The sequence below is a fragment of the Mus caroli genome, unplaced genomic scaffold (genome assembly GCF_978045245.1).
Source record: "Mus caroli unplaced genomic scaffold, Mus_caroli_1 scaffold_4, whole genome shotgun sequence".
Lineage (NCBI taxonomy): Eukaryota > Metazoa > Chordata > Mammalia > Rodentia > Muridae > Mus > Mus caroli.
In genome coordinates this window covers 24,348,840-24,373,657 of record NW_028227259.1, presented here as the reverse complement: position 1 = coordinate 24,373,657, position 24,818 = coordinate 24,348,840, and the positions used below count along the sequence as shown (strand labels likewise).

The 24,818-nt window shown below is 44.8% G+C and overlaps 1 protein-coding gene across 1 annotated transcript; it reads left to right on the top strand.

Annotated features, from left to right (window-relative positions):
* Nucleotides 1-17,756: 17,756 nt before the first annotated feature.
* On the top strand, nucleotides 17,757-21,909 carry LOC147005006 (disks large homolog 5-like). The gene is made up of 5 exons (XM_085836125.1): nucleotides 17,757-17,895; nucleotides 18,887-19,046; nucleotides 20,268-20,411; nucleotides 21,044-21,227; nucleotides 21,725-21,909. Exons 1-5 carry the CDS (start codon nucleotides 17,757-17,759, stop codon nucleotides 21,899-21,901), a joined length of 804 nt encoding a protein of 267 aa, XP_085692251.1. The 3' UTR covers nucleotides 21,902-21,909.
* Nucleotides 21,910-24,818: the final 2,909 nt, after the last annotated feature.

Genomic DNA, 24,818 nt, shown 5'->3' with positions numbered 1-24,818 from the left:
GTGTTGCTAAAATGTTAGCTGGACCTAATGACCTATGTCTGTAATTCCAGCATGGGGAAGCTGAAGCAAGAGGAGCCTACAAAAGGAGACTAAGTTTTATAGTCTCACTAGACTTGGCTTCAGAACTGCATACATTAGCAGTTATAGAAACTAAAGCCAGCACTGAAGAGGTTTTCTTAAGATAATGCTGAAATGTTGTACGAAATTGCTTTAAAGATTCACAGCACAGTGGACCTTTATACATAGGACATAACGCTGAAACATAACACTAGAATCTAGGCAGAAAATATCCACCAGAGGAAGGAACAGGAAGGAGGGGCTGAGACTGAGCCCGAAAGGTGTCATCACAGACAGCTGTCATCTGTGAACCTCTCTTCAGGTGACAGCATAGCAAGCAAGTTCACTTACACCAACTAAAACATTCCAAAGCCTGTGTCCAGTTCAGGCCAGCGCTGGCCAGCACTTCCTTATGGAGCACCTGACTGTATGTGTTTACTTAACAGGAAGAGGAAATGTTAGTGTGCTTTTGTGGGTGGGATCCGGGAGCTTTCCTGTATTTTCTCTTTCATTTAATTAAACAAGCCAAAATATTAAGGCTATATTTAATTTCATTGCATTAAAAATAACAGGCCAGGAGTAAGAGTACACATCTTTAATCTCAGCATCAGGAGAGCAGAGGCAGGTAAAGCTATGTGAGCTAGAGGCATGGAGAGGTCCAGGCCAGCCAGGGCTACACAGTAAGATCCAGTTAAAGAAAGAACAGCAGCAGATGCTACCTCAGGCCCCTCTGCTGGGAAGCCCTCATCCCAGAATGCACCTAGTCTGAGCTGTTGGCAACTCCCCAGGATGCAGTGAGCACAGGGAACTCGCCCCCTCAACCCCGCCCTAGTCACTGTGCAGTTCACACTCTCTGTTCACTGCCCTCTCTCTTTACTGTGGTGCTCACACCACTCTCCTCAGCCTAAGCCTTGCACAACAACCTCAAAGCAAAAATAGGAAAAAAAAAATAATAAACTTCAAACAATGAGGCCAAGACTACACAAAATCTTCAACAGACAGACACAAGTGAGGCCTGGACAGATCTACTGACAGTATAGTTCCAGTAGCCAGGCCCCAATGGAAGCCCTCAGGACCCTGTAAGCATTCCTGTTGTGCAAATTGAGGATCCCTAGGAAGACAATGCAGTCTATCACATGACTATTACCCAGACCTCAATCCCATCTCCTGCCAGGCTGCATGGGCTCAGCTTTCACCTCTCCAAGTCCACAGCCAGCCTGCAGACCCTTGGATCACAGGCTTGCTTCAGCCCTGATGCCCACCCTCCCTCCCTCCCTCTTTCCCTCCTTCCCTCCCTCCACTCCTCTTCATATCTTCCTCCCTTCTTCCTCTTTCTCTCTCTCTCCTGCACTATGGGACATGAGTCTGGTGCAAGCCAGGCCAGATCGAGATCCATCCCTCCTGAAGCCACTTCAGCACACACATCCTCAAACCAGTCTTGTAAATGAGACCTCTGCAAACAGAAACCTCTCAGCACAAAAGCAAGCAGTGGGTGAGTGAGTGGTCCAGGGTGACTGAGGCCTGCACCTACCTGGACACCCACACATCTGCCCTAACATCTTCAACTGTGTTTCTGGCAAGGCTCTCCCATAAGAATCGCAGCCAACAGTACCGTCGTTTGGCACTGGAGAGATGCCCAGTGGTTCAGAGCACATACCACTCTTGCAGAGGATTTGAATTTGTCTCTCAGCATCCATCTCAGTTGGCTCAGAACTGCCTATAAATCCAGTTCCAAGGGACTTGATATCCTCTTCTGGACTGTGCAGGGCTCTGCACTCACAAGTGCACAAACTTACATGAATATGAACATAACACACATAAATTACAAAATAAAAAGATGAGGATGAAACGATGGCTCAGTAGTTGAGAGCTTGTCTCCTCTTCCAGAGAACCTGGGTTCAAGTCCCAGACCCACACTTTGGCTCAAAACCATCTGTAACTCCAGTCCCAGAGACTCCAATGCCCTCTTCTGAACTCTGCAGGCACTGCACACACATGATGGATAGCTGTACATGCAGGCCAAACACCCCTATGTAGCAGAATTTTCCCTGTTCAATTAATTTAAATATTAATACAACAAGAAGCCTGTGGTTGAACAGGGAAAGGGGAGGCAGAGCTAAGAGTTGCAAAAACAGGGAGTGACACAGGAGAAGGGGAAAGATGGAGGATGAACGGGACAATTCAGATTCCATGTGGCTTTAAATAGCCACAGGTAGCTATAATATCATATAGGGATAGAATAATTGGGGTAACTTGTCTTATCTAGGGGGCAGCTTGTATCATCAATGGCTCTGAAATTATTGTGCGGGCATCCTGTGAAGTGGGAATTTATTGATATATAAATCTGACTATTTAATTACTAGAGATTTGATTTACTGGAATTTGGGACCACCAACCACAGGGAGTGGATGGCTGAGAAGGTACGAGTGGCTCTGAGGTGGGAGAACTGGAGCTAGGAAGACCACCACACAGAGGCTAGCCTAGAGGCGGGGAGACCTCAGGCAGAGAGTAGCTGGGTTTATAACTCGGGACCTTGCTGTTCCTATTTAATATTTTCCAAAACACCCATACACATAAAAATAAGTAAGTAAAATTTTAAACAAATAAAATATGTTTTTAACATTCCCAGCCCTTGACTCCCCATTCTCTGACATCTTTATTCTCTTCTAGCTGTCGCCACTGCCGAGGTTCTCACTGCCCCCATCTGAGCGCTCGCCTGCCTTTTGACTCCTGTTAATAAGGGGCTTCAATTCCCTCCATGAATGAGGTTAGGTTAAGTGGTGCAGCCCACCAGGCGCTGCTGAGTTTCAGATGGCAGCAAAGCAAAGGGAACACTGTCAGTTCTTCCTAGATGAGGGACTTAACAAGGTTAAAAACCTAATCTCTGCTTTGAAAAAAATGAGAAAGCCCAATTTGTCAACTCAGCATGAAACGACCACTCCCCCTAATGAAGTTCAGTGGCTGATCACTGTACAGATGTCAGAGGTCAGGGGCCTAACTAAGCCCCCACAGAATGGGGCCCAGCTTCCATTTTCACTGGATTTGGAGGCAGGACTTTTATGAACATAGTGAATTTTCAAAGGTTGCAAGGGCAGGGTTCTAATGCAATTAGAGTGGCAGCCTGATAGGAAGGGACACCAATTCTCTCATACTCACACAGGCTCACATAGAGCAAAGGTGACATGAAGACACAATGGTAAAGAAGACAGCCCCACCGTAAGTCTAGAAAAAGATGTTTCACCAGGCACCATCTTAAATTTGGACTCTGGACTTCTAGAACCATGTTACGGTTCTATTGACTAAGTCCCCTTGTCTGTTATTTGTTAGGCATCCTTATCAGACAACATTCCACTTTATGAATTTAAAATGAGGACACAGAAGACCAATAACACCCATCGCCAGGCATACCCCACATGTGGCACCTGCACACCCCAAGAAAGCCAGAGCTGCCATTCTCCTGCAGGCACGGAACTGGAGCTCTTGGCACAGATCTCCTCTAGGAATCTGGAGTGCACTTTCTAGTGATCCTGACCTTGACCTGAATACATTGTAACAAGGCTCTCCTTCTGAGCTGGGTCCTAGGACCTCAGCAAAATAGGGGTCTGCTCCCTTTTCCCTTGGGCAAACTGTCTCTGGGATTCAAACCAGAGAAGTCTACCTCTAAAGCCCAACTAGCCCTCCAGAGAGATGCCCAGGGGCAATAAAGAACAGGTAGGGTGAGCTCTTGCCCAAGGCATGACACCTAAGTACACCACCTTAGGCTGATGAATAGTTAAAGAAACAGAACTCTTCTAAATGGTATGGAAAGGGTAATCATAGGCCTCTCTCATTGCCACAAACAAACAAACAAAAAGTGTTTCAACAGTGACTGGTGCCATGGGATTGACACTCAGCCAGGCCATGAAACTGTGTTTCCTTAAGATTACAGATCAGCCTTAAGAAACTAGAGAGACAGATCCAGGCAGTTAGAACACTTAGAAAACAATGAAAGGCCCCCTGGTAGCCTCCAGAGGTGAAACTAGAAAGCCAATGACAAAGAAAGGAGTTTGAAGGGATCAAGAACAAGCATGCTGCTAATGAAGTCCAGGTGACAACACCTCCCATAGCAATGCTCAGAGTAAGCAGCCCTTCCCAGAAAGTGGGTGATGGTCTACAAGATGACACTAAAACCATTATGACACCTCATACACAGAACTGGGCTGCTTTCAAAGCTGAGGAACACAAGCCTTGAGAACCCAAGGGAGAGCTTTACTTACATGACGGGATAATGAACTGTGGTTCAGTGTTGCCTGCGTAGCCAAGCTTGGTGTACCTAAAAGCACAAAGTCATCAACACAGGTTTAGACGGCAATGCTCCAGACCACACCCCACTCATGCTGTCATTATAAGCTCACCAAGTCTAGAATATTCCCTTGAAGTTAAAAACAGAAAGAGAGAAAGAGAGGGGGGGAGGGAGAGGGAGAGGAAGAGAGAGAGAGAGAGAGAGAGAGAGAGAGAGAGAGAGAGAGAGAGAGAGAGAGAGAGAGAGAGAGAGAGAGAGAGAGACTGTGCTGCCTGAGAATCATTTGAAAGTAGTTGCAAAGTTTACAGTATTAGCTTGTTGGTCCAGAATAGAAGCATAAATAATGCTCGTGTCTATACCTCCGACCCCTGACTCTCAGCGAGCTGTCATATTTTTCTGACCTTCACAAGAACACAAAGAAGATACAGTTGTCCCAGTTTTGCAGACCAAAGAACTGGGGCACTGAAAAGCTAAGCTACCCAAACTAAAGAGCTGGTGAAATGCAGAAAAGAACCTATGCCTGAGCTGCAGCTACCTCAGCACGGGCTCTGTGCCAAGGCCTTACTTCCTCACTCCCTAAACTTTTGGACTGACTACGGAATCTTCTTAAACTGCCATGGCATATGTGTAGACACAGCCCCTGACATCTCCTGAGGATGCAACAGGAGCATCTCTTTCCCATCTCCATTCAGGAGAAAGAAGCTCACTTTCTGTCAAGATACTCTGATAGATTCCAAAAGCCTGTACGAAAACAACTGCCAAAATACTACTTTCTGTTCCAAAAGCATTCGATAATCTCCTAACTATAAAGGGGAGGAGGGTAAAACATCACTCGGACCAACTGCTGGAAGGGTACACGGAAAAGCAGTCTCAGGAGCTTGAGGAGTCTGAGGGCCCCAACTCAGCTGATCCCAGCTGATCCCAGCTCTCATTGCAGACAGCCTTTGCTTAGAGTGGACAAAACCCTCCCTGGGACTACAAAGAAACAATGAATTTGTTCTCATTTACAGATTATTTCAAGATGTTTGATATTAAATGCTTCCACTTGACATTTCTAAATCTTCTTAATTTTATGATTTTTTTAAAAAATATACTTTTCCCTATGCTGACTTTGGTATTTTAAAAAAACATATCAAGTAATACACACAAGCTGGCTACCCTTGTACCATACCTATTGTCCATCCTCCATGGAGTGTGAGTTCTTCAGACTACAGGAGAGGGAAAGGCCAGACCCCTACCACACTAGACCACAAACCCAGGAGTGTATAACCAGGGATCTATAACTGCAGATACATTGTAGCAGAGAATGGCCTAGCTGAAAGCAATGGGAGGAGAGGCCCTTGGTCCTGTGGAGGTTTGATGATCCAGTGTAGTGTGTTTCTCAATCAGTAGGGCAAGAAAGGGACGGGGTGTGAAGGAGAATCCTCATCCAGGCAGAGTGGAGGCTGAGAGTGCAGATTGTAGTTTGAGGGGTTAGTGGAGAGTAACCAGGAAGTGGCATATTATGTGAGATATAATCCAATGGAATGATTAATAAATACATTTTTAAAACACACACATATTCCAGGCATTTAATTTTTACCAGTGAAGACTCAGTACCCAGCTCATAGTGTCAGGGAAAGCACCTAGCTGACCCTCCTACCCTGATGAACTCCCAGTAGGAAAGCATTCTTTATCCCTGTCCACACTGTCTTAAATATCCTTCAACTTAAAGTACTTCTTTCTGAGGCCAGACAGTAGTGGTACATGCCTTTAATCCCAGCACATGGGAGGCAGATTTCAGAGTTTGAGGCCAGCCTGGCCTACAGAACAAGTTCCAGGACAGCTAGGGCTATACAGAGAAACCCTGTCTCAATCCCCCTGCACGCCACCCCCAAAAAAGGCCATTCTTCTGTTTAGTTATATTCATTCCCTATCAACTGGTAGGTTGTTCTACTTCTGGAAGTGGTGTTGACTTTATTTTGCTTTGCAATAAATGTGTGAGATAGGGATGAGCCATAGGACAAAAATGTACACTGAACAGAAAGCTCTTGGATTACAGGTCTGTGCTAGGGCTGAGCTACACCATAAAAAGTTTTTTATTCTTTTTTTCTTTCAGAAATTAACACAATCTTGGGGTTTACAATGTGATCAAATATCCTGCAGTATAAATTAACCATATTCCCTCCCTTATAGAAATCAAGCTCTCTGACAAGTATCCTGGTAGTTTCCAGGCATGTCTGAGTGCATCATCATGGAAACACATGATTCCAAGGACATTAGAAATGGGTTCTTGAAGCTGTTTCACATGGCAAATAGAAACCTAAAAAACACCAAGCCATCCCTGATCCTTATCATAAGGGATAAATTCCCCTTCCCCCTTCTCACATAATTCATGGCAAGATATCACCATTCTTGACCTTGGCTCAGTGTCCTATGTGCTGTTGAATGGAAGTGTTTCTGTCCAAGGGTCAACAAACAAACCACAGAAACACTGAATTCAGTTAAACAGGGAAGGTTTATTGAATGCACACCCCATAACTGAACATCCAGGGCAACAGCTGAAAACTGTATGCTAGATATTTCTTAGGGCCAGCTCCATGAAAACATAATAAAGAGCTCATGAACAGGGGCTAGAAATGCTGCCCTTACTCAAGCCGATTTAAACATAACAGTTCATATTGATCTTGAATTTGAAAGGTCTTATATGAAACATATAGATGTGGAAATTTATAAGGTTAACAAACCTCATATACAGAACATAACAGTGTACATGGCCGGCATAACCCTGCTCTGAGTCAAGATTTTGTTTCATTTTGTTTTACATAAATGACTGGTTTCTTCGTTAGGGTTTTACTGCTGTGAACAGACACCATGACCAAGGCAAGTCTTATAAAAACAACATTTCAATGGCGCTGGATTGTAGGTCAGAGGTTCAGTCCATTATCTTCAAGGTGGGAGCATGGCACAAACAGAGCTGAGAGTTCTACATCTTCATCCAAAGGCTGCAGGTGGAAGACTGACTTCCAGGCACCTAAGGTGAGAGTATTAAGCCCACATCCACAGTGACAAACTTACTGAACCAGGTCACACCTATTCCAAAAGCCCACACCTCCAAATGGTGCCACTCCCTAGTGCAAGAATATACAAACTATCAATTTCCAATCCCTGGCCCCCATAGATTTGTTCAAACACATGAGTCTATGGGGGCCATACTTAAACATTACATAATGCAAAATGCATTTAGTTCAACTTTTAAAATCCTCATAGTCCATAGCTGTCTCAACAATAGTAAAAGTCCAGAGTTCAAGGCCTCTTTTGTGATTCATCCAATCACTTAAATTTAATTCCCCAAAGAAAGACGGGAAACCAGCTGGGTAAACTCCAAACTCTGCATCTCCATCATGTCAAAGTGGTCTTCAGATCTCCACTCCCTTTTCATCTTTGTTGACTGCAACAAACTGTGTTAACCTGGGTTGGTTCAACTCCCTGTTAGCAGCTTTCCTTAGCATGTATATCATGGCTCTGGCATCTTTAACATCTTTGAGTCTTCAAGGTAATTTCAATGTTACAGCTGCTTGTTGCAGTGTCTGGGATTCCACTTGATCTTTTTGGCTCCTCTTAAGGGCTGGCATCACTTCTCCACCTCTGCCCTCAATAGCACTCTAAGCTCAGGTTGATCCACTCCACTACAGCTGCTGTTCTTGGTGATCATCTCATGTTACTGACAAATCCAATATACAAGGTTGTTGCACTCCAACTAGGCTTCACCAATAGCCTCTCATAGGCTCTCTTCATGGTGCCAAGCCTCAAATCCTTTTCATGACACCCTCAGTCCTGGGCCATCAACTACAGCTGAGGCTACACCTTCTCCAATGGTGTTCCATGATCTCTCACAATGCCAAGCCTCAGCTGTTCTTCATGATACCTCATGCCTTCAAAACCAGTGCAACCTGGGTGACACTTCCATATTACCAAGTCAAGAAGGCACATGAAGTACAACCTGGACTGTCTCCAGAACATAGCATCTTTGTGCTCCCATAAAACAATTCCCAAATTTTACCTCAGTGATGCTGGTCTCTTCTTAATCATTGCTAATTTCTTAGCTCCAACTAACCAGCATCAATTGTCCTCGTAGTTCCTTCCATTCCTAACTAGAGCCAGAGCCACATGGCTGAAGGTGCCGAGTTCTGCTGCTTAGAGGAACTAGAACATCACCCCCTTGTAATATTACATTATCACTGCCTTTGTTTTCCAAATACTTCCCTGCCTAAGCCTGGCTATCCTGGTTCTTGCCCTGTAGATGGACTTTGACCAGCATAGATCAATATGCCTGCCTCCTGGGATTAAAGGTATGCACCACCAGGCCTGAATTTAAATTTAGCTGGGTAGAGTCTTACCACAAGGTCCCACTCCCTTAATCTGTTATCTCATAGAACACAGGATTCTGCTCCATTTCACTTCCTGTTAACCCTTTAATACTCAAACCATGTATTTTATATTTTTCCTTTCAAAGCTTGCTATGCTTGTTCAAATTTGTCTTCCTAAGACTTAACCAGAGAACAAAGTCTCCTCTGGGCTTTTTTTGAAACTTCCCTTGTCAATGCAATTAATCTGAGGCTCTTCACCTTAGTCTCAGGCAGACTTTTCAGTCTAGGGCAAAAAGTAGCCACATTCTTCACCAAAATACCACAAAACAGTCTTTCTGCCACATTCTGAAATTCTTCTCCTTTGAAATCTCTTGGGCCAGGTCAACAAAGTTCAAATTACTCCCATCAACAAAGTCTTCCATATTCCTACTAGGATGACCCATTAAGCCACTTTTAAAGCATTCCTCTGTGTTCCAAATCCAAAGTCACCAAATCCACAGTCTTTCAAATGAAAGCATGGTCAGGCCTATCCCAGCAATGCCCCATTCCCTGGTACCAACTTCTGTCTTTTTTTTTTCAAACCTGTGCAATTTTTTTCTTTAGACTAACATACATAACAAACCTGAGTAGTCACTTTCACAAAATGTGATTTGTGCTAGAAAGCATTGTTTGATGCCTTCTAGATCACAGGCCTGCCAGGCCCATGAAGAAGCCACTTTATCTTCTAATAAGTAAAACACTCTAGAGTCCAAATTCCTGGCTTACAACTATCTGGTAGAGCTGGTGGAAAGCAGGAAGGGACATGCTTTCCCAAGTCCAGAACTTAGGCCACCAGAGTGAGAGCAACCTGTCCTATGGCTGCAACACCCAGTAAAGCCCCATGACAGCACCGTCCAATCAACTGTGAAATGAATGCTGAGGCTGACATGTTGTCTCCAAGGCCAGCTGCAGAGGAAACAAGTTAAGTGTCATATATAAGCTGCAGTCTTCAGGGTCTCTTCTCCAAGTTCCTCAGGCATTCAGTGAGACCTGACTGTACAAAGACAGAGAATCTTCCAGTACACTATGCTGGCCGTATCTGGGAAGGACTCCCAACTCCTCCATGTACCCACCTGACTGTCCCACTATATATAAAATACAGTCACCACAAAAAAAATAATAATTTTAATTTGGCAACATGAAACTTCTGTAAACTGGACCAGCTCCAAAACTATTAATACTAAAGTAGTCCCTTCACCAAATATATACCTGAGATTAGCTGCTCATGAAAGTTTAAAGGCACCACTCCAGCATTACATGTACACTCCACCCAAGTTTAAATTGATTTTCCCTGGACAAGAGTCTTGGGATTTGGAGAAGCCAGCAAGAACTCCAGGTATATTGCTGTGGGTAAGTTTGTCAGCTGTGCAGATGATCCCAGCTACAGGCCAGCCATTCATCTAAAGAGTGTGACCCTAAGGCTTATACTGTTCAGCTCTGAGGAAGGCTTGATTTACAGTGAAGAGGTGGAACCGGAAGACAGGACAGAGATGTACAGCATTCATTCCTCCAAATCCGCCAGGCCTGACTTATGGTCTCCACAAGCAGCCGTCCATTTCCTTAGGGCTTAGGTCCTCCCTAGACTAGCTCTGATCCAAAGGAAGTATTGGGATTTTACGAGTCAGCAACTGTTCTGGTGACTCCACAGGCGCCCAGGTCTTTTGGAATAAGGACTGTGACTGGACTGGATGCATTTGAAATCCCGTTGGTCTGTGTACTTCTTGAAATGTGCCTCTTAATCTGCTTCAAGTGCCAGTCTACTCCATCATCGAAGCCTGAAAGTGACCTAGGCCCTCTTTGTGACAGAAGTTGAGGGAACGCTCTGGAGAGAGGCCATTGGGTTGGGTGGCTACTGGGTGGGGATGTGGATGGGCAGGCACAGAGGATGGGTATGCCCTGGGGTGAAAATGACTGGCTGATCACTGAGGAGTGTATGGAGACCCTGTCTGCAGCATCACACTGTGGGGTGGGAAAGCAGATGAACCAAAAGTCATTCCTGAACTCAGTGATGGTGGTGGAGTTCCATAAAGATAGACACTGGTTGACAGTGAGTTCTGCCACTTGGGAGCTGCACCATGGTTGTCGAGATCTAGAATATTTGGGGACTCTCTGGCCTCTCCACAGATTCATCAATCTTTTCTTCTTCTGGACCAGAATTGTGTCCATCAGGAGGAACAACCTTAGCAGTCACTGCATCCATTTGAGTTGGAGGAGTTAAGGCAGAATTTAGTGTCTCACAACCTTGCAGACTAGACAGGACATTCTTCTCTGGGAAGAGGGAGCATGGAGGGTGACTCCCTGGGGGTCCACTTGGGCTTCTCTGGGAAGGGAGAGATCTCTGCCAATCAGAAAAGCCCTGTGGACATGTATAATGAGGAGTCCTCTGATAGGGGTGGTAGGAAGGCAGAGAAGAAGGCTGGTAGGTATATCTCATTCCTTGCTGAGGATGGTACCTAGGAAAGAGTCCAGGTTGGGGACCATTATCCTGGAACCCCCTGGGAGGAAAGGACTGAGGCTGTGATCCTGAGGACTTTCCTCCCATCATAGAGCCCAAGCCTTGCAAACTTGGACTCATAGAGTACTGTGTAGCTGAGTTAGAGTATTCTATGCCAGGCATGTATAAGGGAGAAAACTGGTTCACCTTGCCTGCCATCCAACCGGGATCTGTGCAAAGAGATGTAGTAGCATTCGGTCCTATGCATAGCATGGCTTCTTGCAATGTTTTACCCCTGGGGCAGATTGGCTTTTCTGGATCACTACCATCAATGCCCTTCCCCTCTGAACTACAGGGAGATGCTTCACCAAGGACCTCATTTTCAGGTAGATTCCCCATCTCTGCCACTATGGAGAAGACTCTCAAACAGCCTTGCACAGCTGGGCTGCTGTAGCTATTGTCCAAAGGCCAGGTGTTCTTGTTCTTTGATGTGTTAGAAGTGTCTGCAGAGTCTGAAGCATCACTATTGAGTCGGAGGTCCTCTGTTTCCCTTTCTTGTGGTGAGCTTTGCCTGGTACCGCTGGCTTGCAAGGGAGGTGCAGGGTGAAGTAGTTGTTTGAGGTATACCCCCTCTGAAGAACAAATGCTTGCTGCTTTCTCTTCATGTCCAGGCAAAGGCTCTGGGTCTTCCTCAGGCTCTTGTGTTTCAGTCATCTCCTGTGTACTCCCAGGGTTGTCCAATGCATTCTAGGGCTCTGACACACATACTGATGACGAATGAGCTACCTTTGGAGAGGGACCAGTTATTGGGGAGGAGTGCGCTGGAGGGGGGTGGTAAGGCATACCTGGGGGAAAGACCGGAGGGGAGCTGCTTCATGGCAATCATTTCAGGGCTGTCCATCATGGATTCCCCTACTTGTGCCCCCCAGGGCATCTGGGAGGGCCCTCTGAATCCAGGACTTGGTGCTGGAGTTGGAGGTGTCTGCAAACCATGTCCATCAGACTTACAGGGTGGCTGCATATACCCTGAGGAAGGAACACCATGAGGTAGAAAGCTTGACTGTTTATTCCACTGGTTTGGTGGGATAGGTTGTCTCATCACTCGGCCATCCATCACATGACCAATGGTATGAGGGTGGTGAGAGGGTCCTGGACCCAGGTGGGGCTTCTCAACTGGCCCCAAACATCCAGGGTTTACAGGACCATGGTTCCCATTCCAAACAGCAGGGTGTCCTCGATTTAGATACTTGTATGAATGATAAATATGACCGGGAGGAATTTCAGACCTTTCAGGAAAATCTGGGATCGGGTTGGAGTCCCACCATGCCTAGAAGGAATAAATCCTGCCTGGAATGGAGCTGGTGGATACATGTTTCCAACTTGACTGGGACAATTCATCTGCCCAAGCTGTAAGGATGGGACATGTGACACCATATTGGAAAGGTCTGAAGCACTGAGCAGGGATCGCCAATGGTTGCTAATTCCAACTGGAGACTGTATAGCAAAGGTTGGGTGTTGCAAGGGCTCCTCTGGGGGCACCTCTGGAATTCGAGAGGAGCCATGTAAGTTGATGGATTCTGATCCTTGAAGAGAGCCAAACATTCCTGGTGCTGCTGGCTTCATCTGGTTTAAAAGGGATGCGTGGCTAGGCACCCTACCACAATGCAGGGGGCAAGAAAAGCCTTGGCCATTTGATGTGCCGACCTCTGGAGGGAGTTGTATGGAACTGCTGCTCTGATTGTCCCCTGAGGAGGCAGCTCAGTGTGCTGCGGGCAATGATTTTCCCCCATTCTTTACTGGTGGGTGTTTCCTGCTGTACACTTCTGTGTTTCTTGAGAGAGTCCAAACATGGCTTCCACTATTTCTACCAGACTGACTCCTTCTTTTTTAGCATTTTTCATCCTCTTTGATCCAAAATTCTTCATCTGTGTCTCCATCTTCACCAGGAAAGTGTTTTGTCATGGCCCGATGGAAACACTGCTCTAAATTGTCAGACATCTTGGTATATTCATTACTGTCACCATTGTATTTTCGGCAATTTTTGAACATGGTCTTCGTGACATTTACAAATTGCTCCTTGGTAAACTATGAACCTCCATTTAATTTCTTCTCCATGTTTGAAATATCCATGGGGGTCTTAATAATCTGGTAATAGTTGGGGGCATAAGATTATTTCACAGGTTCCAAGAAGGGCCAGGAATCCTTGTGAGCCTTCGCCACATCTAGAACTTTTACATGGCTGTGAAATCATCATCCAATTCAAAGAGGTCCTTGGTATTCTTCCATTCCCTCATAGGAGAATTCAGATCCAAATGGGAAAGTTCTGGGGGTAGCTCCTTGCCTTTAGCCAATAGCCATGCTCATTCTTCCCTGAGCTTTCTCCTCTTAGCCCAGACTTCCACTGCCTTGACCTTTTTCCTCCTTTTCCTGCATTCTCTCCTCCTTTAACATCTGATCTTGCTCCTTCTTCTGCACTGCAAGAAAGATCGGTCGTTCCTCCTCCTCCCACCTGTGCTTCTGTTTTTCTATCTTGGTGAGCATGGGAGTTTCCTCTAGCTTGATGAATTGGATGGGCAGGTGGACAGATATAAACCTGTGTTGCAGCTCTGGCTTTGTGCCCTGTGGACGATTTCCCTTGTGAGCAATCATGTTGCAGATTTCAAGCAGGAAGTCCTGCTAAGGAGCTTGTAGAGTTGCTGCTCTTGGAGAGAGGTCGGCTCTCAGGAAGCTCTCAGTAACCTGTCTCCATTCTTCTGTTAGACACAGGATCCACCAAGTACCTTGGCCTGCCCCTCCGGATCCATTTCTTTTGTGTAGGTCAGATGTCAAGGAGTTTTCTTCCTGCTTTTCACTGGATATAATCTCCTCCTGTAATTTTTTTTCGTTTTGCAGGCCTTCCTCTTCTTTTGTCTGATTTTCCAGGAACATTTGAGACATTTTTTTTTTTTTTTTTTTTTTTGCCTTTCACTTTCCCTGCTCAAGGAGAGTTCTCCATTGGACCTTCCATGTACTAAGTCTTCTTTGTACATTTGTGTCCCATAGAAGTACCAGTACAGTGCACCTGAATTGTCTTCACCTAGAGGTTCAACTCGGAGACTGTCTGCATCCAGACCCTTGAGAAGATCAAAGACATCATCTGCAACAAGCGGGTAATCACAGAGGAGATGCAGGATCTCTACTCATGTACGCAGAGGAAGGTTTGAAAACTGGGATCTCTCAGAGGATTGGGCTTTCCTTCTTCAAGCTCACAACCTTAGTTAACAATATCTTCCAAGTAGCTGTGGAATGTCTGAGACGTGATACCTCTTCGCTAATAGCAGCCTTGAAGCAGGCAGGCAATCAGATCACTGATAAATACCAAGTCATCTCTGTGAAGAGCTGCCTCTAACTCCTCGATCTCGAAGTTGAGCAGGCATAACGCCTTGTGAAAGAACAAGCAGAATTGTGCGATGGCTGGGACTTCCCACCAGGAGCAGAGCATGCCCATCATGGCCATGCAGCCTTCCTCTGGGCACATCTCCCTGCTGTGATTACTCACTCACTCTTGCTTGCTTCAATCTTGCTTGCTAGCTCCAACTCTGGCCATGGGGCAGCACCTCTCACTCAGCAAATGGCAGCTCCCTCAGCTTAGCAAGAGCTCAAGCAGAGGCGGGCCAGGACAGGGGTAGTGCACTGGGGGAGTAGCTTGCAAACTCGCTCAAGCAGCCGCATGCTTGCCCCCTCCCTCAATGGCTGTCCCAACATCTGACTTAGTTATGGTTTTACTGCTGGGAACAGACACTATGACTAGGGCAAGACTTATAAAAACATTTCATTGGGGCGGGCTTACATGTTCAGAGGCTCAGTCAATTATCATCAAGCATGACAGCATTCACACAGGCATGGCAAGAGCAGAGCTGAGAGTTCCACATCTTCACCCAAAGGCTGCTAGTAAAAGACCCATTTCCAGGCACCTAGGATGAGAGTATTAAGCCCACACACACAGTGACATGCCTACTGCAAACAGGTCACACCTATTCCAACAATGCTACCCCATCAAATGGCGCCACTCTCTGGTACAAGAGTATATAAACAATCACAATTTGGAAGCTTATTACAGCAACAGCATGAAATAGACTGACTGCTTCCATGAAACAAATTTCCTACAGATATGGTAAGGGGGCAAGCCTTACCAGAGAGAACTTTTTATTATTAGGAAAGGTGTCTACATGATGTTAGCATGTTTATACAAGGTCCATGGCCTCAACAGGAGCTCTTTGGAAGGAGGACAGAGAGTGTGTTTTTTACGTGAAATAAGGGGCCTCAGCACAGTTGCTCAGACTGGTCGGTGCCGATTTCAACTCACTCTATCCATGCAGAGAAACCCAAGTTGTACTCCCACCTTCCTTTTGAGCCAGATATAGGCACAAAAAGACCAGGACACAGAGCTGGTGTCCAATTCCTAAGTTATGCTCAATTTTCAACTAATGTTTAAACAAATACAGTGTGGTCACTTATTATTGATAGTCTTCACATCTTACTGAGGGCACCAACTGCTTGACTACAACCAACTCTCTAAAAAGTCTGCGCCCTGGGACATATATCAAGATCAATCTGGCATGGAGGTGCATGCACACTTTCCTGTACTGAACATAGAAAGGTGGAGGTAGAAGTTTGATGTATGGTAAATTGGCCACCAAGTTCACATTGTGTTCCTGGATTTCATCTCAGGACAAGGATGTGGAGAGTCTCTGATGGCTTCTGTCTAGCCCCTTGAAAGATTCTCTGAGCTTTGGCCTCAGCACTTAATACTTCCTGCTGGGTCAGCAACACTAAAGGAAGCTAAGATTGTCATCAGCACTGTATCACGCTACCAGCAGTGGATATTAATCAGTTGTTCAGATGATGATACTCACTTTCATTTTTTCCTAATGTGGGCTAAGGGAAACAGAGAACATAGTCCTTAGAATGGAAAGATCATTCTCACTTCTCCATCTTCCCAGAAAGAAAGACTGGAAGGGAGAGAATGGTAAGTTCTTTATAATAGAAAAGACTTGGTAAGTGAGGCCTTTGATGTAGCGTGTGATTCAGTGTTGTTTTCTGAAACAGGGTCTCAAATACCCCATGTGGACCAAGTTAACCTTGAGCTCAGACAATTCTGCTTCCACTTTCCTATATTTGAGCTTCCAAGTGGGGCCTCCAAGTACTGTGGAAACATAACTAGTCATTGTGAGAGACCTGGATAATCTAATGCTAAGGCATGTACAGCACAGTATAGCAAAAGTCATTGATTTCTATGTCTGCCCCCTATTTCAGATAGTTGCTGTCATATGACAGCCAATCATCAACAGAGAAAACAACTTGACTCAACAAAGTCATGGTGTCCACATTCTGTTGTGTTCTGTATGAGGTTTGTTAATCTTACAATGGTACATAAACCATTCCATGGGACCCCTCAAATTAAGGGTCAATATGCAGTTATATCTAAAACGGCCTGATCCAAACAGAGCACTGGATACTTCCCTAACTTTAAATGAACTAATTTTGTTTTTTCATTTGTTTTTGTTTGTTTGGTTGGTTTGGTTTTTGGGTTTTTGTTTTCTGTCTTTATAAGTTAACAAAGATAGATTTTTTGAGCTATAGCTCCGGCACAAATCCTGAGCAATGGTTCTGATCAATCAACTTTAGGGTCTGCATTTAATGAATCATTCATGTTTGACGGAAATTGGGTTTTGTGTGGTTTGTGGGGCCAAACATGAACCCAAATACAAGATGCTAGGACCTTGCCCAGTCAACTAACCTATGTCTATAGTATTACCCTATACTTTCTGCCTGCACATCTGCACCTCTGTTGAATATATTATTTATTTCATACAGAAACTCATGGTCTAGCACACAGAGGGCTATAAGCAATACTGATCGGTGAGATTGGTGCAATGAGAAAAGCCCCCACACAATCTGATGGTCACACATTGGTGGCTCCATATTTCAGTTTCCTTTGCCAAAAGATCTCTAGAATGTTGTCAGAAGCATGATGACTGCATGTCTCCCTCCTAAGAGATCTTGAGGCAAATTTCAAATGCTAAACACAAGGCTTCATGAGTGTGGTCCCTAACACACACCCACACTGCAACCAGCCCTGAAGGCTCAGCATGGATGAGATTTCATGCACCTGTATATGATTAGACAGGAGTAGATTTTGGCTGCATATTCAAACTGGTATGATTTCTCACTAAGTTTTAATGGCTCCTATTGCTGATTGAGGAAAATTTAAGGTAGGATGAGATATTTCTGAGAAGGGTTTGGAAAGGAAACACAGAGTTAGATACATAGGAATTACTTAGGTGTGGCCAATGAAGCCTAGAGCAAACCCTGGCTTTGGAAGGAGGATGTGCTCAATGGCTATGCCCCAGGAAAGAGCAGCTCAGCTTCCTGTCAGTACAGGGAGAACATTAGCAGGGAACCAAAGGCTTTATGTAGTCCATGACATCAGCAGTCCCTTCTTGGACATTCTATTGTCTCCTGGAGAGTTCTAAGCAACCTCTGTGATGTCACCAGTGTTGTAGTTACAACAAGCTGTCTGAGATTTCTCAGTCAGAGACTGGACATTGCAGTGATGGCCCTGCTTGCCCGACTTGGTAGACTTTTTCAGAGAACCAATGTGGATGGGAGAGAGACCAGAGAGGGGAGGAAGGATGCTGGCCTTCCATCTGAGAGTAATGAAGGACGAAGGAGGTGGACTTGGCGAATGAGCAGTAAGTCCTGAAAGGGAAGTGGATGTTGAGCTTCCTGGTAGGGGTGGCCTGAGCTGGCCTTTCTAGTAATGTGGAACTGGAGACTCTGGGTAGCAAAAAAACTTCCATGGTTATCACAATTCTTGAATCATCAAGGATTTCAGAACAGTACTTTTCCATCCCCTAAGGCAGGAGTTGGCAAGGTCAAAGCTGTTAGGCTATGAACTTCAAGTCTTGACTTGCACTGGGTATTGTGGGTGTTACTTAGGGACAGAATGAGACCATCAGGAGTGACAGCAGGTCTAAGCTATGCCAGTTTGAGGGAGGGAATACCTGCACTTCAGTCCAAGGCTTCTTTTAGCTCCTGTAGTTATCTGACATTAGTCACAGGGAGAGAATGGTGCTCCAGACCATGATGTCATGTTCTCAGAACTACTCTGACCCCCTGTTTGTGACAGTTCCTACCTTACCTTTCTTTATCACCAATTGTGGGTGGCAGCCATTTCTATACTGTAAACAAAGAACAAGCAGTTGATAGACCCAGAGGGGGATTCTATATTTATTTCTGGGATGTTTTGTGTTTCAGGGGGGAAGTTGATCATTGTGATGAACATATTCTCCCCCTGCCTGACTTATTAAGCCAATTCCTTGGCTTAGAGTAACAGGTTGGATATCTGAGCATCTCCAAGATCTCAAATACTTTTGATAGTGAATTTGTAGTCTGACTTGTGAAACCACAGGGCTCAGGGCTCTGAAGCCAAGTTGTACCCTGAAGAAGACATCTCTCTGGTCCTCATAAGCACGTTTAAGGGGGAATGAGGATACATCTGGCTACTTACATCACCTGATCTCTCTAGAGTGATGGTAGAACTGAGATCCACTCAGAAGAAATCTCATGCTGGGACCAATCTCTTGGTGGTGTCACTAGGTTACAGGCCTTTTTCCTTCTCTTTGGTAAGTCCACACTCTTTGCATTCTCACATCAAGTATTCTTGTATTCATGTACCTACAGTGGCTCACAGACAGACATCATCCCCTATACCTGTCATGAGCAAGGAGCAGTTTGAGAAGGAAGAGAACGAGCTGATCAAAGAGATCCAGCTCACTACCCAGGAGACAAATGAGCTGAGAGATCGCCTGATCTATGTGACCGAGGGATCCATGAACAAGAGGTATACGTTGCTCCATACCTGTGGTGTCATTCCGGGGTCTGCAATGCCTCCTTCATCTTATGCTTTTAAAGGGGTGGGTTCTGGGAAGCTATATCACCAGAACATAATTGGGCCTCACTTCATGCCCCTAAATACTTAGAGGAGTGGCCACACCTGAAGTTTTGTCAGGAGCGAGAAGGGAAATAGACTCTTCTGCTCCCTCCACTTGAAAAGAGGAACTTGGAGTCTGAGTGAAGAACTCAGGGATAGAGGCAGTGATGATTTCCTAGGGTTCATTTGGAAAGCCTTTGACAGGAGGTTGCTAGGTGATGGGAGTTTGTAGTTGTGTTTTTACTTGTTTCGAAGGTGACTGAGTGTTGGAACCTCCAGGTAGCAGCTGGAGGGGCCTGGTCCCACATGGTTCTTCTCAGTGCTTGATTAGAATGCCTGAAGTTCATGCCTGTTCCTGTTTGTCTGTGTGCCTTATACTCTGAGGCAGTATTGTTGCATGCATTACTCTACCTCTCATTGTGTTCCCTTTGTCTCTGTCTCTCTTTCTCTTTCATTCACTCACTCTTTGTTTCTCCATCCTGTGTATAGGTCTAAGTCTGTGAGTCTATGTGCATGCACAGGTACAGACCTGTGAATATGTTTTGTATGTTTTTATTTCTCTCCACAATTTGGAATCTAGGGGTAGGTGTTTTGGCCTGAGGATTTACTTACCTAAGAGTATCCAGGTGAGGTGGGTCCTGAGGCCTGGTAGTCCCCACTTTAAATAGCATTGCACTTTGACTATGTTGTCACATGTGTTAGTACTTTTGTATTTTTGGGGCAGATTATAAATCTGTGGTGATGTCTGGACTCATCTCCAGAATTATATATAATAACTGTCTCTACAGTATTAGGTATCCAGGATTTAGAATCCCTTTTATGGAAACAGGGGAAACACCATCACAGCTGTTTGGTGGGTAAAGACCTGTAGCCTAGACCCCTGAGAACATAACTGCTTAGTCTGCCCTTCAGACCTACTGAGTAACGAACGCAGGGAGCCAGGGCACCCTCAATCTAGATGCCTAGCTTCTGGTGTTCAGGGGCCAGGATAGCCAGTTTCCCAAGGTTAAGAAAATCCCAGCATTTAGAATGCAGTGTGTGGTTTCCATGGCTGCAGTAGTCCAGGACCCAGCCTGAGTTCATGTGTTACTAAAAGCCTAAGTTTATGGAGTTCTGTCTTCCTGGGGCCAGGCCCTACCACAGGCCAAATGGACACTATAAAGAACTGAAATTAAAGGAGAAGGAGATCATGACATTCCTACATGAATTAGAGAACAAGAACATGGAGGCCCGAGAGAACAAGCAGGAGCTCATGAAGGAGATAAATTTCTATCGGTAAGTACTTGTCTGGGAGGCCAACACTTGTGAAATGGCCATTTCTGCCTTCCTTTGTTTCTGGTCGGGAGACTGCAGGTCTGGTTCTATACTTTATGCTTTTTAGGCATCAGTGTCCCTTGGATTTTTGGACTCAGTTTTCCTAGGTCTCTAGGAGACTGTTACCACTGCCAGTGTTCTCCAGGCATCCTCAGGAGCCTCTAAACAGACAAGTGATTAAGATCATCAGAAGGTTAATATGTTGTACTGGGCCTGTGGGGCTCAGGCAGGGTTTTACAGAGCTAAGTGAGGTGTAACATGAGGATAGAGTGCCCTCCCTTTGGTTCTAATGACTACCCTGATTGTAGTTGCACCCTACTAATTGGTATTGTTCCAATGCATGGGCTGTCATGAGTAGATGGAGATCCCTGTTTCTTTTGGAAAAACATGGACCCTTTTGGTGTTTGGACTGCAGCACAAATTTCTTCTTCCATGAAATGGCTATTTGCTGTTTGTACAGCTGTCATGGATGTATTCTGGTGGATTGTATTAGGTCTTCACAGGAATCAGGGTACATGTCAGGTTAATGGGACCTGTAAGTAGAAATGGGAGGAGGAGGCTGCAGGAACTTACCATGCAGAGTGTGTTTCCAGTAACCTGCACAGCCGGCTCCTGCTGGAGAAGAATCTTATAAAGAAGAATTTGGCAATATTGCAGCAGGAGAAGAAGGAAGTACTGGCTGATTGGGCCGTCATTCGTCAATGTTTGATGGAGTTGAACCTGAGTGGTACAGAAGAACAGGAGAAGACCAACAACCTGGAGACTAAAGAACATCAGGTAGGGACAAACAATTCGGCCAGGCTATGACTATCTGATAATTGGCACAATAGAATCTATCTTTGCTTCCTCCCACCAACTTTCTAATCCATACTTCCAAGCAGCCGCCCTCCTCATGGAATGTAGCTGTTCTTTGCTCTTTTTTCACACAAGTATTCTGGGAAGTTAGCCTCTTGTGAGACTCTGAATTAGCCTCTTTGGAGGCACTATTATCACTGGCAAGTGAACCTTTCAACTCTGCTTTAGTCTTCTGTCCACTCAGGGTGACAGGTGAATAACATGTCACATTCTTGCATGCATGTCTTCAGATAGGTGGAATGCTATGTGGAGGTTTGAGTGAATTCTGGGTCCTATCTGCAGATTTCACATCAGTAATTTCAGTTAGCATATTAATGTTGACTGTCCAGTAAAGATGAGGTAGTGGGAGATAAAGGTCTGACAGCTGCCATGCCTTTCCCCACCATTCCTGTGTCTTAGTAACTGCCTTCCTTTCCCAGGTCTCAGAAACTGCTAGAGAGCTGGGATTGGCCACAGCTAAAGAAGAGACCATCTTGCAAAATGAGTTGTCATGCCAGGAGGCCCCTGCTGACCCTGATCTCCAGCATCCAGAATCTTCCTCAGATGAATCTTCCTCAGATGAATCTCTTTATATCACATGTCCTGAGTGGGAATAGGCCCTAACTAGGAAGCCATGGCTGATTCAGGGTGTTATTCCCTTTTCTCTTCAGACAACGCCTCTTGGCAGAGAAAGGAGGTGACTGCACTGCTAACAAATGTCCAAGAGGAGTAACAGGCTATAGGTCTGTGCTGCTAAAAGTGCAGAAAAAAGATGAACAATAATTTTTTTTATAGTTTTGTTTGATGATTTCATTTTTTGTTCTTAGAGTTGTTGCTATGTTATTTAGAAGTTATATGTTCTTGTTCTTGTATTTCATTGTTTATTTTTGCCTTTATCTCTATATTAATTGAAATTGTAAAACCTATTCTTTAAAAATTCTATTTCTTATGCAAAAAATGGATTTGCAAGTCGTGACTTTTGAGACCATCTTCCTTATTCAGGTTTTCTATCCCCTGCTGTAGACCTAGAACTCACATCCAGAGATGGATCTTTGTAAGTTCCAGACAGCCAGGGCTATATAGTAAAGTCATAGCCACCTAGGGGTATACAAGGTGATGAACTTTTGTGTATCAATAATTTTATTTACCCCATGGACAGACACTTGGTGATGTAATCACTGCCATACTGCATCCATGGTGACATGAATTCTCATACTCCTAACATATAGCACTCTGTCACACACACATTCATTCATGATCCTGTGAACCAGATACTGAGGAATATACAATCATTGTTCTAGAGCTGCTGAGGATATAAACACATTCAGAAAGGAATACAAAATAAATCAGGAAGGCCAGAGCCATATGCCTCAGTTTACTTGCAACAGAGCATCAGTGATTGAGGTGAACAATAGCTTCCCTTTTGTTCTGGCCTGAAAAGGTCAGAGACATTAACTGGGAGAAAGTTCAGGGGTCGTCCCTCCTGAAAGGGAGGGATGTCTAAACATGGCTTTCTGTGAGCCAGAGTTTTTCCTTGTTTCTAGTCAAGAGTTAATATTTACCCAGAGAGGAAAATATCCTTGGGTCTGCAGATAACAGGTTCTTCTTGTGAAGTTTGTTCTCTTTCTGAGGAAATGACTCCAAAAATGATAATATTGTCTGCCCGGTGCAACTATGTAAAAATGTTATTGTTTGGGCCTAATTGGCAAAGTCATAACCCGTGTTTTTAAGCTGTAGAAATCAGTAAAGCTTTGCTTCTTGCCACCAGAGCAGTAGTCTGTCTGTTTCTTTAAGGCATTCTCGAAGCTCATCTTTGTCAAGTGATAACCACACAGCAGACATAATGACCTTCCATTTCTTGCTGGGAAATAGCTTTTAATAGATGCTGTTGTCCTTGACCATAAACTTGCTTTGTTTTGCTGTTGCTGATTAGACTTATGTTGAACATTTATGTGAATGGGTGTTTTTCCTACTGAATATAATACTGTATGTGGCTCCTCCTGAGGGACATTTCCCTCAGAGCATAGATGGAATCACAACCATTCCTGGAGATGATTGTTAGGTACCATGTGGGTCTTCTAGTGAGTAGCAGATGCTCTAAACTGTGAGGCATCCCCACACTTCCTGCAGTTGGCTTTTGCCCTTCCAGTGAATATGCTGTATTAGATGAACAGGTTCAAATCCACTTGAGTGGAGAATCTCAGAAGATCTGTAGGTACAGTGCCTGACCTGCCCACACTCAGTGTCCTAGACTGCCAGGCATGTATACACGGCTCTGATATTACCACTGCTATTTCTGTGTTCAGAGCCTTTTAATTGAACAAAAAGGGGTGGAAGGAATATTGCTGTTTGTGTGCTCTGCTCCCTCAAGAGTCCCTAAAAACAGGTGCAGTCAGCTGAAATCTTAATTGATCAGATAAGGCTAGAGGCTCTTATTGGGCAGGGGGAAGAAAGGCAGAGCTGAGATTTTTAGAGAGGGGAAGTGAGATGGAGAAGAGAGAGAGAATGAAGGACAAAATAAGGAGGAATAGGAAGATGGTGCTGGACTACGGGGCTCTAGGGGCCATAAGTAACTGGGGATTTCATAAATGGGAAATAGAGTAATGTAGGTACATTTTCCTGATCTAAGTGTGCAGGTTGTATTTGTATGTGTTGAGTTTTGCATTGTTTACATGGGCATTTTGTGGTTGTAGATTTCCCCTAATAAATTTGTCTGGCATATTACAAGGGTTTTGTGTCATTATCTTAAGAGGTAAAGGGGAAGTGTGAGTGGCAACCAGCTCATTGGAGGCTAGCCACAGGTTTTGGATGGCATTGGAAGTATGAACAGCCTGGCAGCAGCTAAACATGGGAAACAGGGCAATAGTGCTACATGGGGCTGGCCACTCAAGGTTAATGAGATCGTCTTTCCTGTCCCTAACCACTTTAGCATGGATTGGGTTTTGTTTTTATGTTTTGCTGTTTTTCTTTTTTGTTTTTTTGTTTATTTTTTTGCTATAAGCTACAATAATGTATTTCTTTTTGTTCTAAGCATAGTAGCAAACTGTTCAACTTGAAAAAAAAAAAAAAAGATCCCTCATGACCTGTTTTTTTGCCTGTGATCCAAGCCCTCCCCAAACTGTGTAAAATCCCTGTGTGATAAGTTTGTTGCAAAGTGGGAGTCTTAACACAAGAACAGGGTAGGTGGTGAAGTGAAGGGTGTAATGTGTAGGCAGCCGCACGCCCAAAAAATGCCCTGGACCTCCAGTACACCAGTGCCTTAAACAAAGCCATTGCACAGGTTCCAGCCCGAATCTGGCGCCAAACCCTCTGAGAGGGTGTTACACATCAAAGGGTCCGACATACTGACAAATCCCAGGAGGACACATAGCTCTCCACAGTGCTGGGGTGGATATAGGCGGTCCTCCAGGGGTTTCCCTGAGTTCCCCAGTAGCATGGAGGTGTTCCTGAAATAAAGAAAGCTGTTGAGAAGAATCTGACCTTGTTGCATATTTTCTTGCTGGACAAGGTGAGCACAACAGTAATGGGGAAATC

Bases quoted from the DNA above. Each gene is read 5' to 3' on its own strand.
- LOC147005006 (XM_085836125.1), top strand. From the start codon at position 17,757: ATGGCCCTGCTTGCCCGACTTGGTAGACTTTTTCAGAGAACCAATGTG. The intron at 17,896-18,886 runs GTAAGTCCTGAA...ATGTACCTACAG, and splicing joins GTGGACTTGGCGAATGAGCA to TGGCTCACAGACAGACATCA. The intron at 19,047-20,267 runs GTATACGTTGCT...TCCTGGGGCCAG, and splicing joins GAGGGATCCATGAACAAGAG to GCCCTACCACAGGCCAAATG.